This window comes from Dipodomys merriami, unplaced genomic scaffold (assembly GCF_024711535.1).
Source record: "Dipodomys merriami isolate MVZ:Mamm:240054 unplaced genomic scaffold, mDipMer1.0.p SCAF_427, whole genome shotgun sequence".
NCBI lineage: Eukaryota > Metazoa > Chordata > Mammalia > Rodentia > Heteromyidae > Dipodomys > Dipodomys merriami.
In genome coordinates, this window is record NW_027205904.1 from 337,634 (window position 1) to 362,586 (window position 24,953).

Here is a 24,953-nt window from a genome sequence, read left to right on the forward strand (position 1 = left end):
CTACCACTTGAGCCACAGCGCCACTTCCGGTTTTTCTGAGTGGTTCATTGGAGAGAAGAGTCTCACGGACTTTCCTTGCTCGGGCTGGCTTTGAACCAGGATCCTCAGATCTCAGTGTCCTGAGTAGCTAGGATGACAGGTGTGAGCCACCGGCTACCTGGCTTATTGGGTTCTTGTTTTGTTGATATCAGAAAGGTGGCGTGCAGAAGGGAAGACTTGGAAGTTTGACACACACACACACACACAAACCCATCCAGATCTTTCTGGGGAAAGAGCCAGAGTGTCCCCCTTTCCCCTCCCCTCCTCACTCCCTCACACTGGAGTTCTTTCTCACCAGGATTTCAGTGTGGAACCCAGCTTCTAGTTGGAGATGGTTTCTTATTTCTCCTGGAAAAGGCTAACCATCTGGAAGATACAGTACCAACATGGTCCTGGATCAAAGCCCCACAACACTTGGCAGAGGTTGGCACCAAAGTACCATATGCAAAAGAGAACTGCATCTAGGCACACACTCATCTGGAAGGCTGAGATCTGAGGATCGTGGCTTGAAGCCAGCCCAGGCAGAGAAGTCTATGAGACTCATCTCCAACGAATCACCAAAAGGCCAAAAGTAGAGGTGTTGGCTTGAGTGGTAGAGCACTAGCCTTAAGCACACAAGCTCAGACACAGAGTCCAGGCCCTGAGTTCAAGCCCCAGGACTGGTACACACATAAAATAGGATAAGGCTGGGCGCTGGTGGCTCACACCTGTCATCCTAGCTACTCAGGAGGCTGAGATCTGAGGATCGAGGTTCAAAGCCAGCCTGGGCAGGAAAGTCCGTGAGATTCTTATCTCCAATAAACCACTCAAAACTGGAAGTGGCGCTGTGGCTCAAGTGGTAGAGCGCCCACCTTGAGCTGAAGAGCTGAGGAACAGCACCCAGGCCCAGAGTTCAAGCCCCACAACCCCCCCCCAAAAAAAGGATAAAACCCCTGTGTATCAAAGTACTGTGGTAGGCATGTGTTAAAACCAAGAATAAGACAATTCTAGGACTGGGAAGGTGGCTTAGTGGTAGAGTGCTTGCCTAGCATGCATGAAGCCCTGGGGGGTTCGATTCCTCAGTACCACACACACAGAAAAAGCCGGAAGTAGCTTTCTGGCTCAAATGGTAGAGTGCTAGCCTTGAGCAAAGGAAGCTCAGGGACAGTGCCCAGGCCTTGAATTTCAAGCCCCAGGTGTGGTGCATGTATACACACACACACACACACACACACACACACACACACACACACACACACACACACACACACACACACACACACACACACACACACACAGCACAAGCAACCAGAAGAAACTCTGCAGCTGATATATTCTCTCCACTAGAGGGCGGGCGCGGTCAGCCGAATTTAGGTAACTGGGGGAAAAGGTTTTCAGAAAACAGCTGTTTTTTTTTTGAAACATTTCCTTCTTTCTGTAATTTTGTGGCTGAGAGGAATGTGGTTTCACTCATAAAAAATTCCCATAGCTGAAGACCTAAAATGTAGGAAATATAATCCTTTCACTGCTTAAAAAAATCCACTTATTAAAAAAACCTAAAGGTTACTCGGTACCCTGGACTCCCGCCTGTAATCCTAGCTACTCAGGAGGATGAGATCTGAGGATCCTGATTTCCAGGCAGCCTAGGCAGGAAGTGAAGAATGTGACTGGAAAGTAAATGTCTTGAATGAAGAAACCAATCAAATTGCCTTCCCTCCAAGTTGCAGGTATTATTTTTTATTTTAGCGTGTTGGTAGTGGGACTTGAACTCAGGGCCTTGTGCTTTTGCTTGGCTTTTTTTGTTCAAGGCTGGTGCTCTACCATTTGAGGCATACCTCCACTTGTGGAAGTTTCTTTGTCCATTGTCAGGCCCTGAGTGCTGTCCCTGAGCCTCTTCATGATCAGGGCGAGCGCTCTACCACTTGAGCCATAGCACCACTTCTGGTTTTTGAGTGGTTCATTGGAGATGAGTCTCCTGGGGACTAGGCAGGTTCAATCTAAGGATTGAACCTCAATCCTTTAGATCTCCTCCTGAGTAGCTAGGTTTACAGGCATCAGTCACCAGTGCCTGGCTACTGCTGGTTGTTTTTTTTTTTTTTTAACTGGTTTATTGATGACAAGAGTCTCTATGGACTTTTCTGCCCAGACTTGGCTTTGAGCCATGATCCTCAGATCTCAGCCTTCTCAGTAGCTAGGAGTACTAGCTACCAGTGTTCAAGTCCCGTTTCAGGCCTTAATAAGAGCCTTTTGAAGTTTCAGCAGCCATTGAAATTAATAACTAAGGCAACTGAGTTAAAACTCCACACCACAAGATCACTGTAGGGCAAAAGATTCAACCAAGACATCTCAAATTAGCACAAAACAGAAGAAAAACCACCCTTTTATTCAATAAACATGAGCACACAGCTTCAGAGTAGAAGCTGGGCACACCAGGTTCACGCCTGTAATCCTAGCTACTCAGGAGGCTGAGATCTGAGGATTGCAGTTCAAAGCCAGCCTGGGCAGGAAAGTTCATGAGACTCTGATCTCCAGTTAACGACTAGAAAAGTGGAAGTGGAATTGTGGCTCAAGTGGTAGAGCACTTGCTTTGAGCAGAAGAAAGAAAAAGAAAACAGCTGGAGAAAAATATTCTGAACATATGCACACTTGCCTGAACTTATACATAAAAGAATAAATGAACATATTGGTGACAGGTCATTTGTACTGGCAAGTGAGGAGAAAAATAGTACTATATGATAATAGAATGTAAATCGGCAAAAATTTCTTGGATAGCAATTTGGCAATACCTACCAAAACTGAAAATGCACAGCCCCTTTGCTTTAGCAATTCTGTGGGGTTTTTTTTCCCCCTACAGAATTATTCCCAGCCTGGCATGGTTGTGCATGCCTATAATCCTAGCTATTTGGGGTAGGGAAAGGATGTAGAATTCAAAGCCAGCCTAGAAAACACAGTGAGACTCTGCCAGATATAAAAAGGAAGGCAGGCTGGGTATAGTGGTTCATGCCTATAATCCCAGACAAAAAGAAAGACTCCATCTCAAACAATAACTGGATCTAGGCTGAACCAAATTTGACTCAAATTTCTACAACAACCAAAACCACACACAAAAAAATCCTGTTTACAGGAAATACATAATTGTGTGTGTGTGCATATACGTGTGTACATGTACGTATGTGTGTGTGTGTGTGTGTGTGTGTGTGTGTGTGTGTGTGTGTGTGTGTGTGTGCAGGTACTAGGGCTGAATTCAGTGCCTGGGCCTATCCTTTAGCTTTTTGACTCAAGGCTGGTGCCATACCATTTGAGCTACAACTCCATTTGTCTTTTTTTGGGGGGGCGGGAGGGTCATAGGCCTGGGTGCTGTCCCTCAACTCTTCACCTCAAGGTGAGCGCTCTACCACTTGAGCCACAGCGCCACTTCTGGTTTTCTGGTGGTTTATTCAAGATAAGAGTCTCATGGACTTACCTTGCCAGGGCTGGCTTTGAACCGTGATTCTCAGATCTCAGCTTCCTGAGTAGCTAGGATGACAGGTATGAGCCACCAGCACCGGGCTGGTCCAACAGTTTTCAAATAACTCAACTGTGGTCTTCTAGGTACAGAGGGACAGGGACAGGACTATTTATAGGAACGCCAGAATATCTGGCATCCCACAAAATACAATTCTGTGTCTGGCATCTACTCAAAAATTCCCAGACCTACAAAGAGATAGAAGGATGCCAAGTGCCACTGCATGTGTGGCGTGGGTGGAAAGCAGTCAATCAAAACTGACCCAAATATCAAGACTCACAAGACAAGGACACTGAAGTAGTTACTGTAACGGAAATCCATATGGTCAAAAGTTAAATATAGAGGTATGGAAGATATTTAAAACGGACCCATATTGAACTTCCAAGAGATGAAAATGACAATGTCGAGAGAAAGAAAAAAAGTCAACTGACAGGATTAGCAAATTAACAAATTATATATATATATATATAAAGAGAGAGAGAGAGAGAGAGAGAGAGAGAATAAAAGAAAAGAGAATGCCAGACACCTGTCATCCTAGCTACTCAGAAGGCTGAGATCTGAGGATCGCAGTTCAAAGCCAGCTAGAGCAGGAAAGTCCGTAAGGCTCTGATCTCTAATGAACCACCAAAAAGGCAGAATTGGAGCTGTGGCTCAAGTAGTAGAGCACCAGCCTTGAACATAAAAGCTCAAGGACAGCACTCAGGCCCTGAATTCAGGTCTAGGAATGGCAAAACAAATAAATAAATAAGACCTTTTTTGTGTGTCAGTAGTGGGTATTGAACTCTGGGCCTGGGCGCTGTCTCTCAGATCTTCAGCTAGTGCTCTACTACTTGAGCCTCAGTGCCACTTCCGGCTTTTTCTACTTATGTGGTGCTGAGGAATCGAACCCAGAGCCTCATGCATGCAAGGCAAGCGCTCTACCACTGAGCCACCTTCCCAGTCCCTGAGCCACCTTCCCAGCTCCAAATAAGACTCTTTATTTCTTGTGTGACCCTCCAATGCCACCAGGAGGAACAGAATTAAATAATGACAAAGTGTAGAAAGAGCAAAGTTTAAGGGGCCAGAAAGGTGGCTCAGTGGTAGAGCGCTTGCCTTTCATTCAAGAGGCCCTGGGTTTGATTCCTCAGCACCACACAAGCAGCAAAAGCTGGAAGTGGCGCTGTGGCTCAAGTGGTAGAGCGCTTGCCTTGAGCTGAAGAGCCTCAGCTCAGGACAGTGCCCAGGCCCAGAGTTCAAGCCTCACGACCAACAAAAATAAAAGAAAGAGCAAGGTTTCAGATGACCCTTGGGCCTGAGAAATAAACAGAAATCAAGGGATATAACTGTAGTCCACCCCGAGGCCTGATGGGAATTTAGTGGTCAGCAGCTGTTAATCCCTATGGAGACACAGCACAGGCTATAAAGGACAGACAGGGCCTGGGAAGGTGGATCCTGAGTGCCAGTGGGCGGAGTCCAAAGATGGGGGGTGTGGCTAACAGTTGAAGGCGGGGCTGAAGACTAAGCTGTCCAACCTGATAAATGAGTGGACTCCAAAGACCAGGGCCATGACCACGAACATTGTGAGTACGACCATTGCAGAAGAGGCCCACCCAACAGATGATGAGCAATATTTAAAGGTGAGTGGAAGCGGAAATAAATGGAGCCCCTGAGTGCTGGTGGTTCACATCTATGATCCTAGCTGAGATCCTGGCTGAGATCTGAGGATGATGGTTCGAAGCCCATCAGGGGCAGGAAAGGCTGGGAAAATCTTATCGTCAGTGAACTACTAAAAAGCCACAAGTGGAACTGTGGCTCATGTAGTAGAGTGCTGACCTTGAACAAAAACATTGAGCGAGGTAGGTACCAATGGCCATGCCTGTAATCCCAGCTACTCAGGAGGCTGAGATCTGAGGATTGTGGTTCAAAGCTAGCCCAGACAGGAAAGGCCGTGAAACTCTTATCTCTAATTAAGAAGAAGGAAAAAAAAGCCAGCCTAGGAATGTGACTTAGTGGTAGAGCGCTTGCCTAGCACGCATGAAGCTCTGGGTTCAATTCCTCAGCTCCACATACACAGAAAAAGCCAGAAGTGGTGCCGTGGCTCAAGTGGTAGAGTGCTAGCCTTGCGACAGAGAAGCTCAGGGGCCAGGCACCGATGGCTCACACCTGTCATCCTAGCTACTCAGGAGGCTGAGATCGAAGGATCATGGTTCAAAGCCAGCCAGGGCAGGAAAATCCATGAGACTCTGATCTCCAATAAACCACTCAGAAGACTGGAAATGGCGCTGTGGCTCAAATGGTAGAGCAGCTAGCCTGGAGTAAAAAGCTCAAGGACGGTGCCTAGGCCCTGAGTTCAAGCCCCAGGACGGGCACCCACAAAACAGAATAGCCCTGCTGAGAGTCTCCATATTCTTCCTCCCGCTCTTCATCAGTTAGAGAAGACAGCCATCAAGATCCAGTCATGGTGGCGAGGTATCGTGGTACGCCGGACACTGTTACACGCGGCCCTCAGGGCTTGGGTGATCCAATGCTGGTGGAGATCCCTGCAGGCCAAGGCGATGGAGCAAAGACGCCGCCTAGCCTTAAGACTCTACTCTTGCCAGGAGTGGGCCGTGGTGAAGATGCAGGCTCAGGTTCGGATGTGGCAGGCCCGCAGGTGGTTCCTCCAAGTTCGCCAGGCGGCCTGCGTCATCCAGTCTCACTGGAGATGGTACAGCCGCCAGACCCGGGGCCTCATCCAGGGCCGCTACGAGGTCAAAGCCAGCCGGCTGGAGCTGGACATTGAAATCCTTATGACCTAAAGGAGGTGTGAGGGGTGCTGGCGCAGCTGAGGAGACTGGATCTCTCTCCCAATAAAGACCCTACTGATCACAGATTGGAGATTTCGTTTACGGGGGCCCCCCCGGAGGGAAGGTGGTTCATTGGGGGACAGTGTAGGCCTAAAGCCCTGGGTTCGATTCCTCGGTGGTACATACACAGAAAAAGCTAGAAGTAGCCAGGCACCAGTGGCTCACGCCTGCCACTCGGGAGGCTGATATCAGGATCGTGGTTCAAAGCCAGCCCAGGAAAGGAAAGTCTGAGAGACTCATCTCCAATGAACCACCAGAAAACCAGAAGTGGTGCTGGGGCTCAAGTGGTAGAGCACTCGCCTTGAGCTGAAGAGCAGAAAAAGAAAAAGCCGGACATGGTGCTGGGGCTCAGGTGGTAGAGTGCTAGCCTTGAGCAAAAAGAAGTTTGGGGACAGTGCCCAGGACCTGAGTTCAAGCCCCATTTATGGAGGAAGCTTCAGGCCTTCACATTTCTGTCTTTCCCCAGAAAGTTCCTTTAGCATAGTCTATTAGTTCCTGGACCCAGGGATCCATTCTGGGTCCCTGCTCCTAATGTCATAATTAGTCTTTTTGTTTGTTTGTTTTTCTTTTGGTCCAGATCCACAGGATCTGGGTACCGTCCCTGAGCTTTTGTGCTCAAGGCTAACACTCTACCACTTAAGCTAGCACTCTACCACTTGAGCCACAGCTCCACTTCTAGCTTTTCGGCGGCTGATTAGCAATTAGAGTCTCGTAGACTTTGCTTCCTGGGCTGGCTTTGAACCTCAGTCTTCAGATCTCAGCTTTCTGGGTAGCTAGGATGACAGGTGTGAGCACCATCGCTAGACATAAATGATCAGTCAAGAGAGATTCCAAGCCAGGCACCGGTGGGGACTCAAACCTGTCATCCTAGATACTCAGGAGGCTGATATCCGAGGATGGCAGTTCAAAGCCAGCCTGGGCAAGGAAAGTTCTTTGAGATGCTTCTCTCCAGTGAACCACCAGAAAACCGGAAGTGGTGCTGTGGCTCAAGTGGTAGAGCACTCGCCTTGAGCTGAAGAGCTCAGGGACAGCACCCAGGCCCCAGAGTTCAAGCCCCATGATTGATTAAACAAGAAAGATTCCAGGGCCCAGGTCAAGTTATAACCCCTCAGTCGGCCTCATTTTGGGGGCCCTTCACGGTGTTAGGAGAACTTGATTTTATGTTTCTGTGGCTCATCTCCTTTCAGGACAGAACTCCAGGGAGTCTGGGCTGTGGCCAAAGCCAGCTGGGAAGGTGTGGGGATTCCACCCACAGCCTGGGCCCCAGGGCCCTGAGGGCCAATGAAGTGCTGACAGGGAGCCCAGGGCTCCTCCACTGAAGAGCAGCAGAAGAGACGCACTGCCTCATGGGTAGGGAGGAAAGGGAGGAGGAGGAGGAGGAGGAGGAGGCCCCAGCCAGCCTCCCTGGGGAAGGCCAGAGCAGAATTGGAAGGAAAGAGCTGTAGCTGTGTCTCCCTCACCTGGAAGTTCCCCTCCCTGGGGAACCAGAGATGGGGTGGGGGTGGGCGGGGCTCTGCCACAGGCTCCTCCCCTCTGCTGGGCCTGCCTCAGTGGGGCTAGCAGGCTTCTGCCTTGCTGGCTCTCCTGTCTAAGCCAATTTGTGTTCTCCTGAGTAAACCTGTTCGGGAGGAATACTGCAGGGTGTCATTTCTCCTCCTTAGGACGGGAGGGTAGAGTGGGGAGAGATTGAATGAAATGTTTTGGAAAAATGCAGTGCGGGTGGGTCACACCTGTAATCCTAGCTACTTAAGAGGCTGAAATCTGAGGAACTTAAGTTCTAAGCGAGCGAGGACAGATGAGTCCATGAGACTCTTGTCTCCCAGTAAGCAGCAAAAAGCCGGAAGTGGAGCCGTGGTTCAAGTGGTAGAGTGTCTGTCTGGAGTGAAAACGCTAAGGATCTGAATTCAAGCCCCAGTAACCAGCACACACACACACACACACACACACACGCACACGCACGCGCGCACACACACACACACACACACACACACACACACACACACACACACACATCCCAAAATAACATTTTTATTAATTTTTGTCGGTCATGGGGCCTGAACTCTTGACCTGGGCGCTGTCTCTCAGCTCTTCAGCTCAAGGCTAGTGCTCTACCACTTGAGCCACAGCGCCACTTCTGGCTTTTTTTCTTTTTGCTTATGTGGTGCTGAGGAATCGAACCCAGGGCCTCATGCATGCAAGGCAAGCGCTCTACCACTGAGCCACCTTCCCAGCCCCCCCAAATAGCAATAGATTGCAAACTCTCTCCAGATTCCCTGAGATTAAAGGCTATTTACTTCTAAATGTCACCCTCCATTTTTCCTAAACTTAGAAGGATCTTCCAAGAGGGTGAAAAATAAGTATATATATACATATATCTTTTTTTTTGGTGAGGATATATATATGTAAAGTTCTAGAACTTCCGTTTTTACTTCAGATGCATATTCTTCAATTAGACTCAAGTAAAATTAAACCTTCACTTAAAAAAATAGACATATGGTATATTTCTATCTTTCTATCTGTAAAAAAATGCATAGAAATATGTCTAGCATGCTGTACCAGAAATGTTAATGATGGTTAAATTTGTATCCTGAAACTTGAGGCAATACTTTGATTTTCTTTTTGGTGCTTCTCTGCAAAGCCCCAACTGTTTAAAGGGAGCATATACTATTTTTTTTTCCCCCAGAAAGAATTAAGTAACTTTTCTTAAAAAAAAAAAAAAATCGGAGCCAGGAACTGGTGGCTCATGCTTGGAATCTGAACTATTTAAAAGGCTGAGATTTGAAGATCGACATTCAAAGCTAGTCTGGGTAGAAAAGTCTGTGAAACACTTTTCTCTAATTAACCAGCAAAAAGAAAAAGGAAAAGGGGCCAGAGTGGAGGTATGGTGGAAAAAGACAAGAGCAAGAGGCCCTGAATCCAAGCCTCAATAACAGTACTAAACCACTAATTCATGTGAATTGAAAAACAACTCAACCTCTTGGCAAGCATTTTAAGGGTTTCAAGATTGGTTTCCTTGTTCTTCTTGGGTCTGACATCACCTTCCCCCCCCCCCATCCTCGGTTCCTATTTCTCAGCTTTATCTTTTGGGGGTCCCCAAAACAACTTTCTTCCAAAGGTTCAGAAGTTCCTATTTCTCTCTCTCTCTCTGCCCTGTCCCAGAGCTCTTCAGCTCAAGGCTACCATTCTACCACGTTGAGCCACAGCACCACTTCCGGTTTCCTGGTGATTCATTGGAGCTAAGAGTTTCATGGACTTTATTTCTTACCCAGGCTGGCTTTGAACTGGATTGTCAGATCTCAGCAGAGGTTCTCAGTTCTTTGTGTTAACTTCCATACTGAACCATGGGAGCAAGAGCAATAGATTCCCCTCTTTTTTTTGTTTGCCTGGAACTTGGGGTGGGGACATCTTTAGAGGGCTATAAGACCCTGGGTGATTTCTTCCTCTCTTCCATTCCCTCCCATGATCCCTTACATCTGAGGAAGAGGCCAGAGAGCAGAGGTAAAGGCAGAGCGTGGCAGGAGGGAGTGAGTATTGGTCTGGTCAACATTCACTCAGGGGATTCTGGGTGAAATGAGCAGATGAAAATATAGCGTGATCGGCTGGGAAGGTGGCTCAGCGGTAAAGTGCTTGTCTAGCATGCATGAGGCCCTGGGTTCAATTCCTCAGCACCACATAAACAGAAAAAGCCAGAAGTGGCACTGTGGCTCAAGTGGTAGAGTCCCAGTCTTGAGCAAAAGAAGCTCAGGGATAGTGCCCAGGCCCTGAGTTCAAGCATCATGACTGGCTGAGATCTGAGGATCACAGTTCAAAGCCAGCCCGGGCAGAAAAGTCTGTGAGACTCTTATCTCCAATGAACTACTAGAAAACCAGAGGTAGAGCGCTTGCCTTGAGCTGAGGGACAGCGCCCAGGCCCAGAGTTCAAGCCCCACGATTGACAAAAAGATATTCATTGGTTATGACCTTCATAGTTAACTAAGCATTCAACATTTTAGCTTTCATTCCTGCATCCCAACATGTTGGTTGAGGGAGGGAGAGGCCATTCTTGTTACTTTCATTTCCTTTTTTTTTTTTGTTTCCATTTTTTAAAATTGTCAACCCAAATTTCCACAGCCTCACCAGCCTCCTGTGCATGCAAATGAACTCACTCAAAAATAACAAATGTCACTGGGCGCCGGTGTCTTATGCCTGTCATCCTAGCTAACTCAGGAGGCTGAGATCTGAGGATTCAAGTTCAAAGCCAGTATGGGCAAGAAAGTCCATGAGATCTCAAATTAATGACAAAAAAAGCTAGAAGTAGAAGAGCTAGAAGCTGGCTCAGTGGTAGAGTGCTTGCCTTGCATGCACAAGGCCCTGGGTTCGATTCCTCAGCACCACATAAGCAGAAGAAGCCAGAAGTGGCGCTGTGGCTCAAGTGGTAGAGCGCTTGCCTTGAGCTGAAGAGCTGAGGGACAGCTCCCAGGCCCTGAGTTCAAGCCCCACGACTGACACAAAGGAAAAAAAGAAAAAGAAAAAGCTAGAAGTGGAGTTGTGGCTCAAACAGTAGAGCTCTAGCTCAGGGACAGCACCCAGACCCTGAGTTCAAGTCCCAGGATGCACACACACACACACACACACACACACACACACACACACACACACTCACGTGCTATATCGCAGGCCCTCAAGTTACCACATTCTTCTGGTTCAGTACTCATTACCCTCTGGACCACTTGAGGGCAGCCACGGTTTACCCTGAGTCCCAAGGCCGTGGCTGGGCATTGGTGCCCTCTGCTGGTGATCCCCAGATGGCAAATTTGGAAAACAGACCCAAGGAAGCAGCATTAGGTTGGTCCTGGTCGCTGACATTCCCTAGTAAAAGGCACAATGCATAGCTGGGTACCAGAGTCTCACACCTGTTGCCTGTCATCCTAGCTACTCAGGAGGCTGAGATCTAAGGCTCGAAGTTCAAAGCCAGCCAGGGCAGGAAAATCTATGAGACTCTGATCTCCAATGAACCACCAGAAAACCAGAAGTGGCGCTGTGGCTCAAGTGGTAGAGCACTCGCTAGCCTTGAGGTGAAGAGCTGAGGGACAGCGCCCAGGCCCAGAGTTCAAGCCCCACGACTGACAAAAAAAAAAAAAAAAAAAAAAAAAAAAAGGTCCAGAGCAGAATCAATAAATATTAGGTTTGATCCAGGAAATAGAAACAAGAGGGTTTTTTTTTTTCTTTCTTGCTGTTTTTTTCTTTTCTTTTCTTTTTCTGGTGGTTTATTGGAGATAAGAGTCTCAGACTTTCCTGCCTGGGCTGGCTTTGAACTGTGATCCTCAGATCTCAGCCTCCTGAGTAGCTAGGATGACAGGTGTGAGCCACCAGTACCCAGCTTTCTTTCCTTTTTGTCTTTCTTTCTTTCTTTTTTTTTTTTGTTGTTGGTCATGGGGCCTGAACTCTGGGCCTGGGCGCTGTCCCTCAGTTCTTCAGTTCAAGGCTAGCGCTCTACCACTTGAGCCACAGCGCCACTTCTGGCTTTTTTTCTTTTTGCTTATGTGGTGCTGGAGAATCGAACCCAGGGCCTCAGGCATGCAAGGCAAGCACTCTACCACTGAGCCACCTTCCCAGCCCCTCCTTTTTGTCTTGTTCATTTGTCTGTCTTTGGGAGGGTAATGGGGGCCCAGAAATAGAGAGGCAAAGGGTGAACGAATGCAGCGGTAGTGCTCACTAGATACTAGGTGGAAAATGAACTGTATAGGGGCTGGGAAGGTGGCTCAGTGGTAGAGCGCTTGCCTTGCATGCATGAGGCCCTGGGTTCGATTCCTCAACACCACATAAATAGAAAAAAGCCGGAAGTGGCGCTGAGGCTCAAGTGGTAGAGTGCTCGCCTTGAACTGAAGAGCTGAGGGACAGCGCCCAGGCCCAGAGTTCAAGCCCCAGGACTGACAAAAACAAAAAACAAAAAAAACTGTATAACCAGTGGGTGAGGATGGGAGAAAAACAGAGTGAGCAAGGGAATTAGCGACATTATGCCCGCTCCCCCCCCCAAGTATACTCTGAATATATTCTGAAACTCTGTCTACCACCTTCATAACACCAATAAAAAAGACGAACCAAAAACATTCGGTTTGGGAAGTTCGGCAAGGTGTGAGGCTGTAGGACCAACCACAAAGAGTGGGTTGTTCTTTTATTTATTTATTTTTTTTAAACAAAGACACTTTATTTACAGAGAATACAAAAGAAACCACAGGACCAAACTACTGTGTCAAGAGAGAGAGGAGGAAATGGGCGTGATCAGATCCATTCTCTCCATCCCAGAGTCACTGATTATAAAATAAATAAATAAATAAAAAGGCCTGATGGGGGAGGGAGAGGGGGGAGGGGACTGTGGGGGAGGGGCTGGGCTTGGAAGCACCTGTGCCCATTGAGAACCTGGGACCTGCAAGTTCTCAATCACCTTTGTTCCAGGGCATGTGTGTGTGTGTTGTGGGGGGTGTGGGGAGACCCTGGCTTTCCTCTCCCTTGTCTCCCCAACCCTGGGCCTGAGAAGCCGGAGACATAGCTTACAAAGGGTAGTTGATGACCATTGAAGATAGATGCTCCCCCAATGTTTGGACCCAAGCCTCTGACTCTAAAAGGGGTTGAGAGTGGGGGGCATTGCAAAGAGATGGGTCAGTAGGAAATAGGGGAGCGGGGCATTATTGCAGAATTCCAGCTGACTTCCTCCTTGGCCGTGGATGATGATGGGTCTACACTGGGTTTAGGGGAGCAGCCATGTCAGGGCAGGAATAGGGGAGGGAGTGGGGGTGGGGGAGAGAAAGAGGGGTGTTCAAAGTGATGACGTGGTAGAATCCACTACCTCTCGGCCGTTGCACACCGTCGGGACAAACTGGGAGCCAGTGCCTAGGGGAAGAAAGGCAGAGATTTCTGGGGGTGAGGGGGGGGCCGCGGGAGGGGAGGTTTTCCCATGGAGGGAAGTAGAGGTCTGGGGAGAAGACATCTGGCCCTCCCCCTTCCCCTCCTATATCTCCCTCTGTGCCCAGAATCATCTGATGGGTACCCCTTTACCGGACCCCCCCCTTTCCCGCCATCCCTCCCCCCTCCCCGCACAGAAAGCAATCTGAGCAACCTGGGGAGCGGCCACCGTACCTGAAGATGTGGGTGGGGATGGTTGTGTGGGGTGCTGACCTTGGCCGTGGCTGGAGCTGCCCCGGGGGGCAGCGGTGCTGAAGCGGCTGGTGGGGGTCCGGTGGCTCACCACGTTCTTCTGTGGCTGGAAGAGGATGATGTGGAGTTTGGGAGCAAAGAGGCAGCCGAGCACAACGGAGCCACTGAGACTGACCGACACACACATGGTTGTGGTCTGCACCTGTGGGGGGCCGGGGAGGAAGAGCAGGCCCAAGTCAGGGATGGTAATACGCTGATTGTTGTTTGTGCAGATCCTGGGACTTGAACTCTGGGCCTGGGCGCTGTCCCTCAGCTCTTCAGCTCCAGGCGAGCGCTCTACCACCTGAGCCACAGCGCCACTTTGTTTTCTAAGTAGTTTATTGGAGATAAGAGTCTCATGGAGTTTCCTGCCCAGGCTGGCTTTGAACCATGATCCTCAGATCTCAGCCTCCTGAGTAGCTGGGATGATAGGCATTAAGCCACCGATGCCTGGCCAGGAAACATCCTTTGAGTCCTGGTATATATGACAAAGTCCAAGCAATTTCTAGAAAGGTTGAACATAGTTCCAAGCATCAGGCCCAGTGAACCATTTTCCTAGGATATCAGCTGTGGAGTGAACACTCACGTGTGTAAGAGTGTGTGTGTAGTGTAGCTGGGCACTGGTGGCTGACACTTGTCATCCTAGCTACTCAGGTGGCTGAGATCTGAGGATCATAGTCCAATGCCAGCCCGGGCAAGAAAGTCTGTGAGACTCTCAGTCTGTGAGACTCTGATCTCCAATAAACCACCAGAAAACCGGAAGTGGTGCTGTGGCTCAAGTGGTAGAGCGCTCGCCTTGAGCTGAAGAGCTGAGGGACAGCGCCCAGGCCCAGAGTTCAAGACCCATGAATGACAGAAAAAAAAAAAGTGTGTGTGTATGTGTGTGTAGGACTGGAGCGCATCTAGATCCAAGCATGTATGTAGAAGTGTGTCCAGATAGGTGTGCAAGTATTTGGGTGGTGAGTGTAAGTTTGGATGCGTGTATAGACAGAAGTGTGTGTATACTGGTATATGTGTGTGTTTCCAGGTATGCAGGTGTAGGTGTTCATGCTCGGGTGTATGTACACGTGTGGTTGCATACTGTGTATTGGCTGTGTCTCCAGTGAGCCCTCAGCGGCCTATGATTGGCATGGAAATGCAAATCAGATGCAAATGCAGGCTGAGTTGGAGCAGATTCCTTCCTCAACCCTAGCAGGTGGCCCGAGCAGGTGCAGGCAGGGCGGCCAAGCCCAGCCACCCTCAGCGCTTTGCCAACACACCCCTGCACCAGGGTTTGTGCCGCAACCCTTTTGCTCTTTTAATTATTTAGGCTGTCTCTTTAGACTCTGTTCTGCACTCTAGACTAAATGGCCTTGGGCTTTTTCTTTCTTTCTTTTTTCTTTTTGTCAGTCATGGGGCCTGAATTCTGGGCCTGGGCGCTGTCCCTCAGCTCTTCAGCTCAAGGCGAGCGCTCTACCACTTGAACCACAGCACCACTTCCAGTTTTCTGGTGGTTTATTGGAGATCAGAGTCTCACAGACTTTCCTGCCTTGGGCTGGCTTTGAACTGCGATCCTCAGATCGCAGCCTCCTGAGTAGCCAGGATGACAGGCGTGAGCCCCTGGCGCCTGGCAGCATTTCACTTCTTTAGAGCCTCAAAGGAAACTGAGGCCAGGCTCTGGGATCTCCTCCCCATCTCCCCCTCCCTCCTTTCCCCCCGCAGCAGGCGGCTTACCCGATAGTCACTGGAGGTGACGTAGAAGATGGGCAGGAACGCCAGCCAGATGATGCAGGTCGTGTACATGGTAAAGCCGATGAATTTGGCCTCGTTGAAGTTCTCGGGACACTTGCGCGTCTTGAAGGCGTAGAGCGTGCAGAGGGCAATGAGCAGCACGTTGTAGGCCAGGGAGCCCAGCATGCTGGCATCCCGGTGGTTACACCGCAGCGTGACCACCTCTCTCCGTTCGGGCGCCGTCTCCTTCCCGGTGCCTGGAGCCTCCACCACCAGCCAGGCGGTCACGATGAGCAGCTGGCCCGAGATCAAGCCAAGGCAGATGGCTACCTGGGACGCTGGGCTGATGAACCTGGGTCTCTGGGTCCCCTCCCGGGCCCCCCCGAAAATACGAGCAATCCGATTGGTCTTGGTGAGCAGGGCTGAGTAGCAGACGGAGAAGGCCGTGCCTAAACCAAGGCGGCGCAAGGTGCACACTGCGGTAGACGGTTTGGCAATGAAGATGAAGGTCATACAATAGCACAGGAAAACGCCCCCTAACAGGATGTAGCACAGCTCTCGGCCGGATGCTTTTACCACAGGGGTGGTATTGTGTCTCACGAAGACACCCAACACGAACAGGGTGGCCAGGGCACCCAGACAGGCAATGGTGACAGGTCCCACGGCCCAAGCATCCCCCCAGCGGATATATTCCTGGGGCAGCTCGAAACAGCCAGTCAGGGTGGCATTGGGCCAATAGCCCAGTCCGCAGTCGGCACAGGTGAACTCGTCCACGCGGTATTCATAGGGTTGGCAAGGGATGCAAAGCCAGCAGCATACCTCGCCCGGCTGCACGCTCTTCACCTCATTGGGGAGACAGGGCTCACTGCAGCGAGAGGCAGGCAGAGGCCCGGATGAGGCGGAGGCCCACGGGATGAGGCTGGTGTCCAGAGTCAGGCCTTCCGCCCAATAGCCCACCTTTTGGTAACGGTAGCGCCCGCTGCCGGCCCGCAGATAGGTGAAGATGTTATAGCGGCCAATGCCATCCCCAAAGCGGTCAAAGCGGACTTCGCTGTGAGTGTCAGCCGGGCGGAAGGGGGCTGATGGGAGAGGGAAGGAAGAAAGGGGTTGGATGGGTGGGATTGGCATGAGGGAATTTTAATTCTGCCTCTTCCATGAGACCCCACAGCCCAGCCCCCTGTCCAGAGCAACTGACTCAAACACATTTTGATTTGAACCACAGCGCCACTTCTGCCTTTCTCTGTGTCTGTGGTACTGAGGAATCGAACCCGGGGCTTCATGCATGCTAGGCAAGCACTCTACCACTAGGCCACCTTCCTAATTGGAGACATGAGTCTCGCAGACTTTCCTGCCTGGGCTGGCTTTGAACCATTATCCTCAGAGCTCAGTCTCCTGAGTAGCTAGGATTCCAGGTGTGAGCTACCAGCACCCAGCAACTCCAGCTGTTTTTATTCAAAAGACATCACCACTAATTATTGAATCCAAATCCAATATCAAACTTGAGTTTTTGTTGTTTTTTTTTTGGCCAGTCCTAGGGCTTGAACTCAGGACCTGGGCACTGTCCCTGAGCGTCTTTGGCTCAAGGCTAGCGCTCTACCACTTCAGCCACAGCGCCATTTCCAACTTTTTCTGTGTATGTGGTACTGAGGAATCGAACTCAGGGCTTCATGCATACTGGGCAAGCACTCTACCACTGAGCCACCTTCCCAGCTTAAGCCTAAGTTTTTCTAGACCCTATGTCTGTATCAAGCTCAAACTCAGCAGGCTGACTATGGATTTGCTCTGACATCTGCTCAGATGCCAGGTGTCAACCCTAATCCTGACATTAATCCTAGTATAACGTCAAGTGTAGATCTTAGTGGAATTACATCCATCACAGGTGCCACAGTTATAGAGCCAAATTAAATAGCCTTTAAAAAAAATCCTATAATCTCAGCTACTCAGGAAGATTACAGTAAGAGACCCCATCTCACTCGATAAGCCAAGGGTCTGGGAAGGTGGCTCAGTGGTAGAGCGCTTGCCTTGCATATATGAGGCCCTGGGTTCGATTCCTCAGCACCACATAAGCAGAAAAAAAGCCAGAAGTGGTGCTGTGGCTCAAGTGGTAGAGCGCTAGCCTTGAGCTGAAGAGCTGAGGGACAGTGCCCAGGCCCGACCCCACGACCGACCAAAAAAAAAAAATTAAAAAAATAATGAAACCAAACAGGGCCGGTGCATGATTTACATGGTAGAGCACCTGTCTACAGCATGAAGCCCCGAGTTCAAATCCAATACTGCACTACATACATACTCATTGTATACATATCTGTATATCTATGTATTTATAGATGTCTATATACAGAAATATCTGTATATGTATACATGAATATATATACATACATAAAAATGTCTGAATATGTATATATAGCTATATCTAGACAGATCTATATGTCAATATAGAGATCTATCTAGCTTTATACATTTCAATCTCTCTATAGATATGTGGAGCTATATCTATATAGAGAGAGATAGAGCTAGAGATAGATGTAGATGAGTGATTAGGCCTGCAATGGTTGTAGCCATACCTAATAAGCATAGACTTATTTTCTTGTTATTACTAATGATACAGTATAATAAAAATATATAATATATAACATATATAAGAACCATAGAATATTTGCATTTGCAAATACACTGCTTTTTGCATTATATTAGGTATAAGTAATCTACAATTGATTTGAAGTCAACAGGGAGACAGGTGCAGGTTGCTGGCAAACACTACCTCATCTTTTATGTAAGGGGTAAACAGCTCCACCTTTGTTTTTTTGTGGGTTTTTTGTTTTGTTTTGCCAGTTCTGGGGCTTGAACTCAAGGCCTGGGCGCTGTCCCTGAGCTGCTTTTACTCATAGCTAGCGCTCTATCCCTTGAGCCACAGTGCCCCTTCTGGCTTTTTCCATGTACGTGGTACTGAGGAATCGAACCCGGGGCTTCATGCATGCTAGGCAAGCGCTCTACCCCCTAAGCCACCTTCCCAGCCCATCTGTCCACGTAAAGTATCCTATTTTCTTAGTCACATAATGGCACCTATGGACCTGTGAAGGCCAGCGGACTGATGTCCCCCGCCAGCGCCATTACCGTCAAACTTGACATTGAGCACGAAGTCCTTATAGAGTCGACGCCCGTTGACGGGCCTCATGGCCTGGCAGAGGCCGGTGGTGTTGGGACACAGAGCCTGGTGCATGTTGTGTAATGCATGCGCCATGGCGTACACGGCGTTGACCACGAACATGATCTTGGACTCTTGTTCGAAGGGCACGGCCCTCAGCGAGTGCGTGGCGCAATCTCGCTGGCGGAAACTACAGTGGAATCTCTGTTCCCAGAATTCCCGGAACCAGGGGTTCCGAGTGTTATTCCAGGGATCTAGGCTCTGGAAATAGGAGGCGAAGTCACCGATGGGGTAGGAGGCCAGTTCTATGGTGATCGCCCCTTCGGCGGCCTTCTCGCTGCCGGCCACCACACTTTCCAGGGCCCCCCAGCCGTCGCTGGCCACCCAGATGAAGCTGGTGTTGAGGCGCTGGGTAGCAGCCAGGAGTTCACGGGCATCCTCAGATCGGGTGAACAGGACGGCCACCCGGGCGCTGGGTTTGTGCAACAGAGCCCGAACGACACCCTCAAAGGCAGCTCTGTTCATGGCCCGGCCGACTTTCTCCGACGTGGCCACGCAGATGTTCCGGGCCCGGGCCTCCAATTCGAAGGCCTCGATGCCCGTCTCCCCGTAGTCCCCCTCGGATGCCACCGTGGATACGTAAGTCCAGTTGAAGAAGCGGAGAATCTCAGCCATGGCCTTGGCTTGGAAGAAGTCTGGGGGCACCGTGCGGGCGAAGTAGTCATAGCGGGACTTGTCGCTCAGCTTGGCACTGGTGGAGGCGTAGCTGATCTGTGGGATCTGAAACAGCCGAAGGAGGTTGGCCACCTAGAATAGAGGGAGAGAGAGTGAGGATCAGAGTCCAGAGGCCGAAGAAGCCACCCACATTATGGTCCCGCTCCCCGACCCCCCCCCCCCCCAGGACAGCTCTGAGGGTTCTCTCTTTCAAGAGTCTTTGGGAACTGGGAGCTGGTGGCTCAGCATCTGGCATCCAAGCTAGTCAGGAGGCTGAGAGCCTGAGGATCGTGGTTCAAAGCCAGCCTGGGAAAGAATGTCTATGAGACTCTTATCTCCAATGTACTACCCCACACACACACCAAAACCTGGAAATGGAGCTGTGGATCAAAGTGATAGAGCGTTTCCTTGAGCAAAAGAAGATTAGGGATTGAATCCAGGCCCTGAGTTGAAACACACATACACACACACACACACACACACACACACACACACACACACACACACACACACACACACACACACACACACACACACACAGAGTCTTATATTGCCTCTGTCCACCAGTAGAAGGGAATTTCTGTTTCTAAGGTGGAGAGGAGAAAAGGGGGGGGGCGGGGAGAGAGGACAGGAAGGAAGAGAAATCATTAATAGACAGGTATAGTCTAAGAAGACAGGGTTGAGCCTCTCATGGATCCAGACAAGGAAAACTAAAACAAAACCGCAAACAAAACCAAGCTGCTGTTGAGGGAGGGGTTCTAACACAGGAAGGAAGGCATTGGTTTCCTGAATAGAACTGTGAATGGAGGGGTACTGGAAAGCACCCCAGAGGTACCTGAACACGCATCCCTGGGCCAGCCAGGCTACCGATGTAAATGCTGCCACAGACATGCTTGTCCATGCTGCTACCCAGCCATCTCTACTAGTTTGTACCAGCAGGATAATTCAGGTCTCCCCTTGCCAAGGGATTTTTTTTTTAAATTTTGTCAGTCCTAAGGCTTGAACTCAAGACCTGGGCACTGTCCCTGAGCTTCTTTGGCTCAAGGCTAGCACTCTACCACTTGAGCCACAGCGCCACTTCTGGCTTTTTCTGTGTATGTGGTACTGAGGAATCGAACCCAGGGCTTCATGCATGCTAGGCGAGCACTCTAACCACTGAGCCACCTTCCCAGCCCCTGAGGGATTCTTACTTCTGCTTCATTTCTCCTCAATTAGTGCCACCAAGAAAGGGGTCCTGGCCTTCCCATGGCAAGATCCTCTTCCAGTTTCCTAAAAGAAGTGGAGGCCCTAGCCACAGCCCCTCTGATGGTTCCCAGATCTCAGTTCTGGCCTCAGCTTCCGATAGGCTAGACTAGGTATGGGCAGTGAAGATGTGGCCACCCCCTCTCCAATCCTGGGTGAGACAATCTGACAGGTTGAACTGAGAACTCTGACTTTATTTATTTGTTTAGTGTGTGTGTGTGTGTGTGTGTGTGTGTGTGTGTGTGTGTGTGTGTGTGTGTGTGTGTGTGTCTTGGGGCTTGAACTCAGAGCCTGGCTACTGTCCCTGAGCTGTGTGTGTGTGTGTGTGTGTGTGTGTGTGTGTGTGCGCGCGCGCGCTCAGGGTTAGCACTCTAGTATTCGGAGCCACAGCAGTTTTTGGCTTTGGCTTTGGTTTTGTTTGTTTGTTTTGTTTTGCTTTTGTTTTTTGTTTTTGGTCAGTCAAGGAGCTTCAACTCTAGGCCTGGGCCCTGTCCCTGAGCTCTTCAGTTCAAGGTGAGCACTCTACCACTTGAGCCATGGTGACACTTCCAGTTTTCTGGTGGTTCACTGGAGATAAGAGTCTCACAGACTTTCCTTGCCTGGGCTGGCTTCAAACCCTGATTTTCAGATCTCAGCCTCCTGAGTAGCTGACAGGTGTGAGCCAACGGCGCCTGGCTTTTTTTTTTGGTAGCTTTTTGGAGTCTCCTGGACTTTCTTGCCTGAGCTGGTTTTGAACAGCGATCCTCAGATCTCAACCTTCTGAGTTTTTAGGGTTACAGGTGTGAGCCACCGGTGCCCAGTTCCATTTATTTTATTTTATTTTTATCTTACATAATCTCTAAAATTGTATGACAATCTTGACCCCAAATATGACATTTTTTTTTCTTTTTGCTGCCAGTCCTGGAGCCTGAACTCAGGGCCTGGGCGCTGTCCCTCAGCTCTTCAGCTCAAGGCGAGCGCTCTACCACTTGCGCCACAGCACCACTTCTGGCTTTTTCTGCTTCTGTGGTGCTGAGGAATTGAACCCAGGGCCTCATGCATGCGAGGCAAGCGCTCTACCACTGAGCCACCTTCCCAGCACCAGAGCCACTGGTGCCTGGCTTACTAGGGAACTTGCTTTTCCTTCTATTCTAAAACTCCTAAAAAGCTGCTGATCCCAGCCTGGAAGGAACCCCCAGCTCAGCAAGAATTCTGGGTCACCTCAAACTTCCCTCCCTCTCTTACCCTCGTGTGGGTCGCCACTTCCACATACCTGGATGGAAACGTCACTGTAGGAGCCACCGATGACCCCGGTGATGGCGGTGGGGGCGTCCCCGTGGGTGGCGTAGGAGCCGTCGGGGCAGATGTGGCGGGAGCCATCCGCCCCACGGCTGAGGGAGGCACGCACGAAGTCCAGTGCCTGCTCCAGGGCGTGCGTGTCCTTGGAGCAGCTGTCCAGGATGTGGGCGCCCAGACGCACCCCAGGTAGCAGGTGGGGGTCCCGGTTGATGCGATCCAGGGCGAAAAGCATGGCTTCCAGACGCTGGATGCCCCGATGCTCATTGACCGGACCGCATTCCTCAGCCGGTCCACCTTTCTGGTGCACTGGAAACAGCCCACCCAGCACCAGGTCCCCTTCCAGGGTCAGCACTTTCTTGGTCGGGCCTTCAGCCATAGCACCCCAGAGCAGCAGCAGGGCCAGGAGCCCAAGCAGGGATCCCATGGCCTCCCTCCCCACAAAGGAGACCTGGGTCTTCAGGGGATGGATAGGCAGGCAGAAGCAGCAAAGGCAGAGAGAAGAGGGAGCAGGAGCTGGGCAAAGGACAGACAAGAAGAGAGATGAGAAAGGACTCAGCTCCTGCAGAAAGAGACAGACAGACAGACAGACAGACAGACAGACAGAAATGGAACCTGAGACCCGAGTGGCTTTTCTTTCCAGCTTCCTGTTGGGACTCTGCCCCTCCCCACAGGTAGTCAGGAACTTGGCAGACGATGGTGTCACTAAACAGGCTCAGAACTTCCTAGATCATCCCCTTTTGAACCTGCCTCTCAGCCCTGCCCTGATCTGAGCTCGTGGTGCGTCCAAACTCAGCAGAGGGGTGAAGAAAAGTAGGAAGTGGAGGCCTAAGACAGATTTAGAGGCCAGGGAATCCCAGTGGATGCCAAAGGAAACCCAAGTCTGCCCAGGATTCTTCCACAAGCCTCCAAGGAGCCTGAGGTCCGATGTCAAGAGTTACAAACTTAAGGATCTAGGGAAGTGGAAGAGGTAGGCATTGATGCTTGGGGGACCTGCCAGGGAAAAAGAAGGAGTCTCCCAGGGACTGTTTCTAACTCTGGGAAGATTGGAGCCCGGGTGGACACTCAACAGTGCCAGCCTCTGGTCTGTAAAAGAACCAGAGTTTCCTGACTGCAAAAGGAATGGAGATTCTAAGATCTGGAAAGAGGTGGACTCTAGAAAAGGGTTGTAAGGGCTGGGAAGGTGGCTTAGTGGTTAGCATGCTCACCTAGCATGCATGAAGCCCTGGGTTCAATTCCTCAGTATGACCTACACAGAAAAAAGCCCGAGGTGGTGCTGTGGCTCAAATGATAGAGCGCTAGCCTTGAGCCAGAGAATCTCAGGGACAGCGCCCAGGCCCTGAGTTCAAACCCCAGGACTGGCAAAAAAAAAGGGGGGGGATGGCCAAGTAACCACAGGTTCTAACACAACAGGGACAATAGATAGGAAGGTGTGTGTGTACCCCGGGTGAGCGGGTGGGAATACTTGGTTGGGTTAGAATCGGCCAACAGTGCTGAGGTGAATTTTGGAACCTCTACCTCTAAGTAGGATGATGTTTGCGACTTTGCAGAGAAAAGTCAGCATTTCCAAGCCTCTTCAACCTCAGCCTCCAGACCGTCCCTCCTTAACCCTTAGAGACCTCCTTCCTTCCTCTTCCACTCTGCCACTCTGTCACCTGTACCCATTGTCCCCTTACGAGACCCTCCTTTTCCTCCTTCTTCCACTTTGCATTCTAGTCTCTACAACCCCAGGTGCCACTGCAAATACCCACCCCACACAGGCTTTTGGGTTCATGCAGGCTTAGGAAGGTTGGGAGAGGGATAGACGCGTGTCCTCAGAGCAGAAGAGGAAATTGAGGCTGAAGAAGACAGCAAGTAGTTGAAGGACCCACGGGTCCCTTCCTCTCCCAGGTCTTGGCCACTGAAGACAGGAGATCCTCACTGGTGACAAGACAAGGAGACTGAGATTCTGTGTGTGTGTGTGTGTGTTGGAGGTGGGGGGGGGAGAGGGAACCCCGAAAGAAATATCTCGGCTTAACCGGGCAAACAGGAGAGAGGCAAGGGACTCAGGTGAGGATTTCAGCCAGGGAAGGCCTAGATGGAACCAGAGACCCAGGGGGAAGGAGGCTGGGCAGCCCAAGGTGGGGTTTGATAGCTTAAGGGATTTTAAACTAACTAAATAAATAAAGATCTGGGCTGGGGGACCAGCCAGCTGGAGAGGCTGAGACAAAGACAGACGCACAGACAGAAGGACCCGAGGATGTTGGAGGAGCAGGAGGACCTGGGGGGGGGGGGAAGAGGAGAGGGGGGGGAACAAGACAGGATGAGCATCTCTCCCCCCTGGAGACTATTCTTCTGGATGTTCCGGGGCTCAGGTACTCCCCCCTGGCCTCCCCCACCCCCTCTGCAGGATGTGGAGGGGGACGTGGGGTAAGGGGGTCAGACAAGGTAGGCAGAGGGCCCGGGCGATCGTGGGAGCGAAGCATCACCGGCTCACCCTACCTGGCGCGCCCAGCTCTCTGGCTCTTCTGGTGCGGGGAGGCGGTGCACGGGGCTCCGGTTCCCTGGCTGCCCGGCTCTCGGTGCACGCAGGGTTCTGTGCTCTCCGTGCAGCCCGCCCAGCTGCTTTCAATCGCAGCCTGCCCCGCCCACCACCACCACCACCACCACCACCACCAACCCCCCTCCCTTCCCCGGGGCCCGCCCCCAGCCCCACCTCCAGGGCTCTCCTTACTCTGGGTCTCCCCCAAACATCCATCCTCCACCTCCCTCCCTGGGATCCCAGCCCCTCTCACCTCATCCCCAGCTCTTGAACCTAACCCTGGGGGCCTCCACACCCCCCTCCCCTCCCCGGGAGCTGTCCGCCGGCTGCGTGGTGCTGAATCCAGCCGGGTACTACAGCAGGTGTCCCGCAGCCTGCCCACCCTCCAGGCAGGCAGGAGCAGGGTGTGGTGGGGGGGAGTAGGGGGGGTGCGGTGCACTTGGATAAGCAAAAAGGGCCACTGATCTGGAGAGGTGAGCATCCTATGGAGTGGAAAAGAGGAGGTGGCCACCTTGGGGATGGGGTGGGATTAGGGAGGGGCCGGGAAGGGGTGCACATGGTAGGGGTGGGGTGGGGAGAGGCGTAGGTAACCATCTCGACCTGTTGACATAAGTCTGTCCGTCACATCTGTTCTACCCATCCAGTGACTGATTCTGCTCCGTGCACATCCCAGGCCCCCTCTGTGTGTGTGTGTGTGTGTGTGTGTGTGTGTGTGTGTGTGTGTGTGTGTGTGTAAGTCCTGAGTCACTATCTATGTGGAAAAGATTGGGTGGTAGGTGCCGGGGGAGGGATGGGGGGGGATCAGAGGAAGGGGGCTTCCTCTTC

General features: G+C 50.9%; 2 protein-coding genes across 3 annotated transcripts; one reads left to right on the top strand and one right to left on the bottom strand.

Annotated features, from left to right (window-relative positions):
- Positions 1 to 5,051: 5,051 nt before the first annotated feature.
- Positions 5,052 to 6,361, top strand: LOC138807693 (IQ domain-containing protein F6). Its single transcript, XM_069993474.1, has 2 exons — positions 5,052 to 5,139; positions 5,932 to 6,361. The coding sequence occupies exons 1-2, from the start codon at positions 5,068 to 5,070 to the stop codon at positions 6,298 to 6,300; spliced, it is 441 nt and encodes a 146-aa protein (XP_069849575.1). The 5' UTR covers positions 5,052 to 5,067; the 3' UTR covers positions 6,301 to 6,361.
- Positions 6,362 to 13,106: 6,745 nt separating this feature from the next.
- LOC138807694 (metabotropic glutamate receptor 2) lies at positions 13,107 to 24,163 on the bottom strand. 2 transcript variants are annotated; one of them, XM_069993476.1, is made up of 6 exons: positions 24,089 to 24,163; positions 21,585 to 22,123; positions 18,346 to 19,183; positions 15,235 to 16,310; positions 13,504 to 13,684; positions 13,107 to 13,218 (listed from the first exon to the last, which is right to left on the bottom strand). In XM_069993476.1, the coding sequence occupies exons 2-6, from the start codon at positions 22,032 to 22,034 to the stop codon at positions 13,145 to 13,147; spliced, it is 2,619 nt and encodes an 872-aa protein (XP_069849577.1). In that variant the 5' UTR covers positions 22,035 to 22,123; positions 24,089 to 24,163; the 3' UTR covers positions 13,107 to 13,144. The 2 variants fall into 2 exon arrangements, with proteins under 2 accessions (XP_069849577.1, XP_069849576.1); XM_069993475.1 differs by having other exon boundaries at positions 13,465 to 13,684.
- Between the last annotated feature and the right edge of the window lie 790 nt (positions 24,164 to 24,953).

Bases quoted from the DNA above. Each gene is read 5' to 3' on its own strand.
- LOC138807693 (XM_069993474.1), top strand. From the start codon at position 5,068: ATGACCACGAACATTGTGAGTACGACCATTGCAGAAGAGGCCCACCCA. The intron at 5,140-5,931 runs GTGAGTGGAAGC...GCTCTTCATCAG, and splicing joins ATGATGAGCAATATTTAAAG to TTAGAGAAGACAGCCATCAA.
- LOC138807694 (XM_069993475.1), bottom strand. From the start codon at position 22,034: ATGGGATCCCTGCTTGGGCTCCTGGCCCTGCTGCTGCTCTGGGGTGCT. The intron at 19,184-21,584 runs GTATGTGGAAGT...CCTCTATTCTAG, and splicing joins ACAGTGACGTTTCCATCCAG to GTGGCCAACCTCCTTCGGCT. The intron at 16,311-18,345 runs GTAATGGCGCTG...CTCTCCCATCAG, and splicing joins GCTCAATGTCAAGTTTGACG to CCCCCTTCCGCCCGGCTGAC.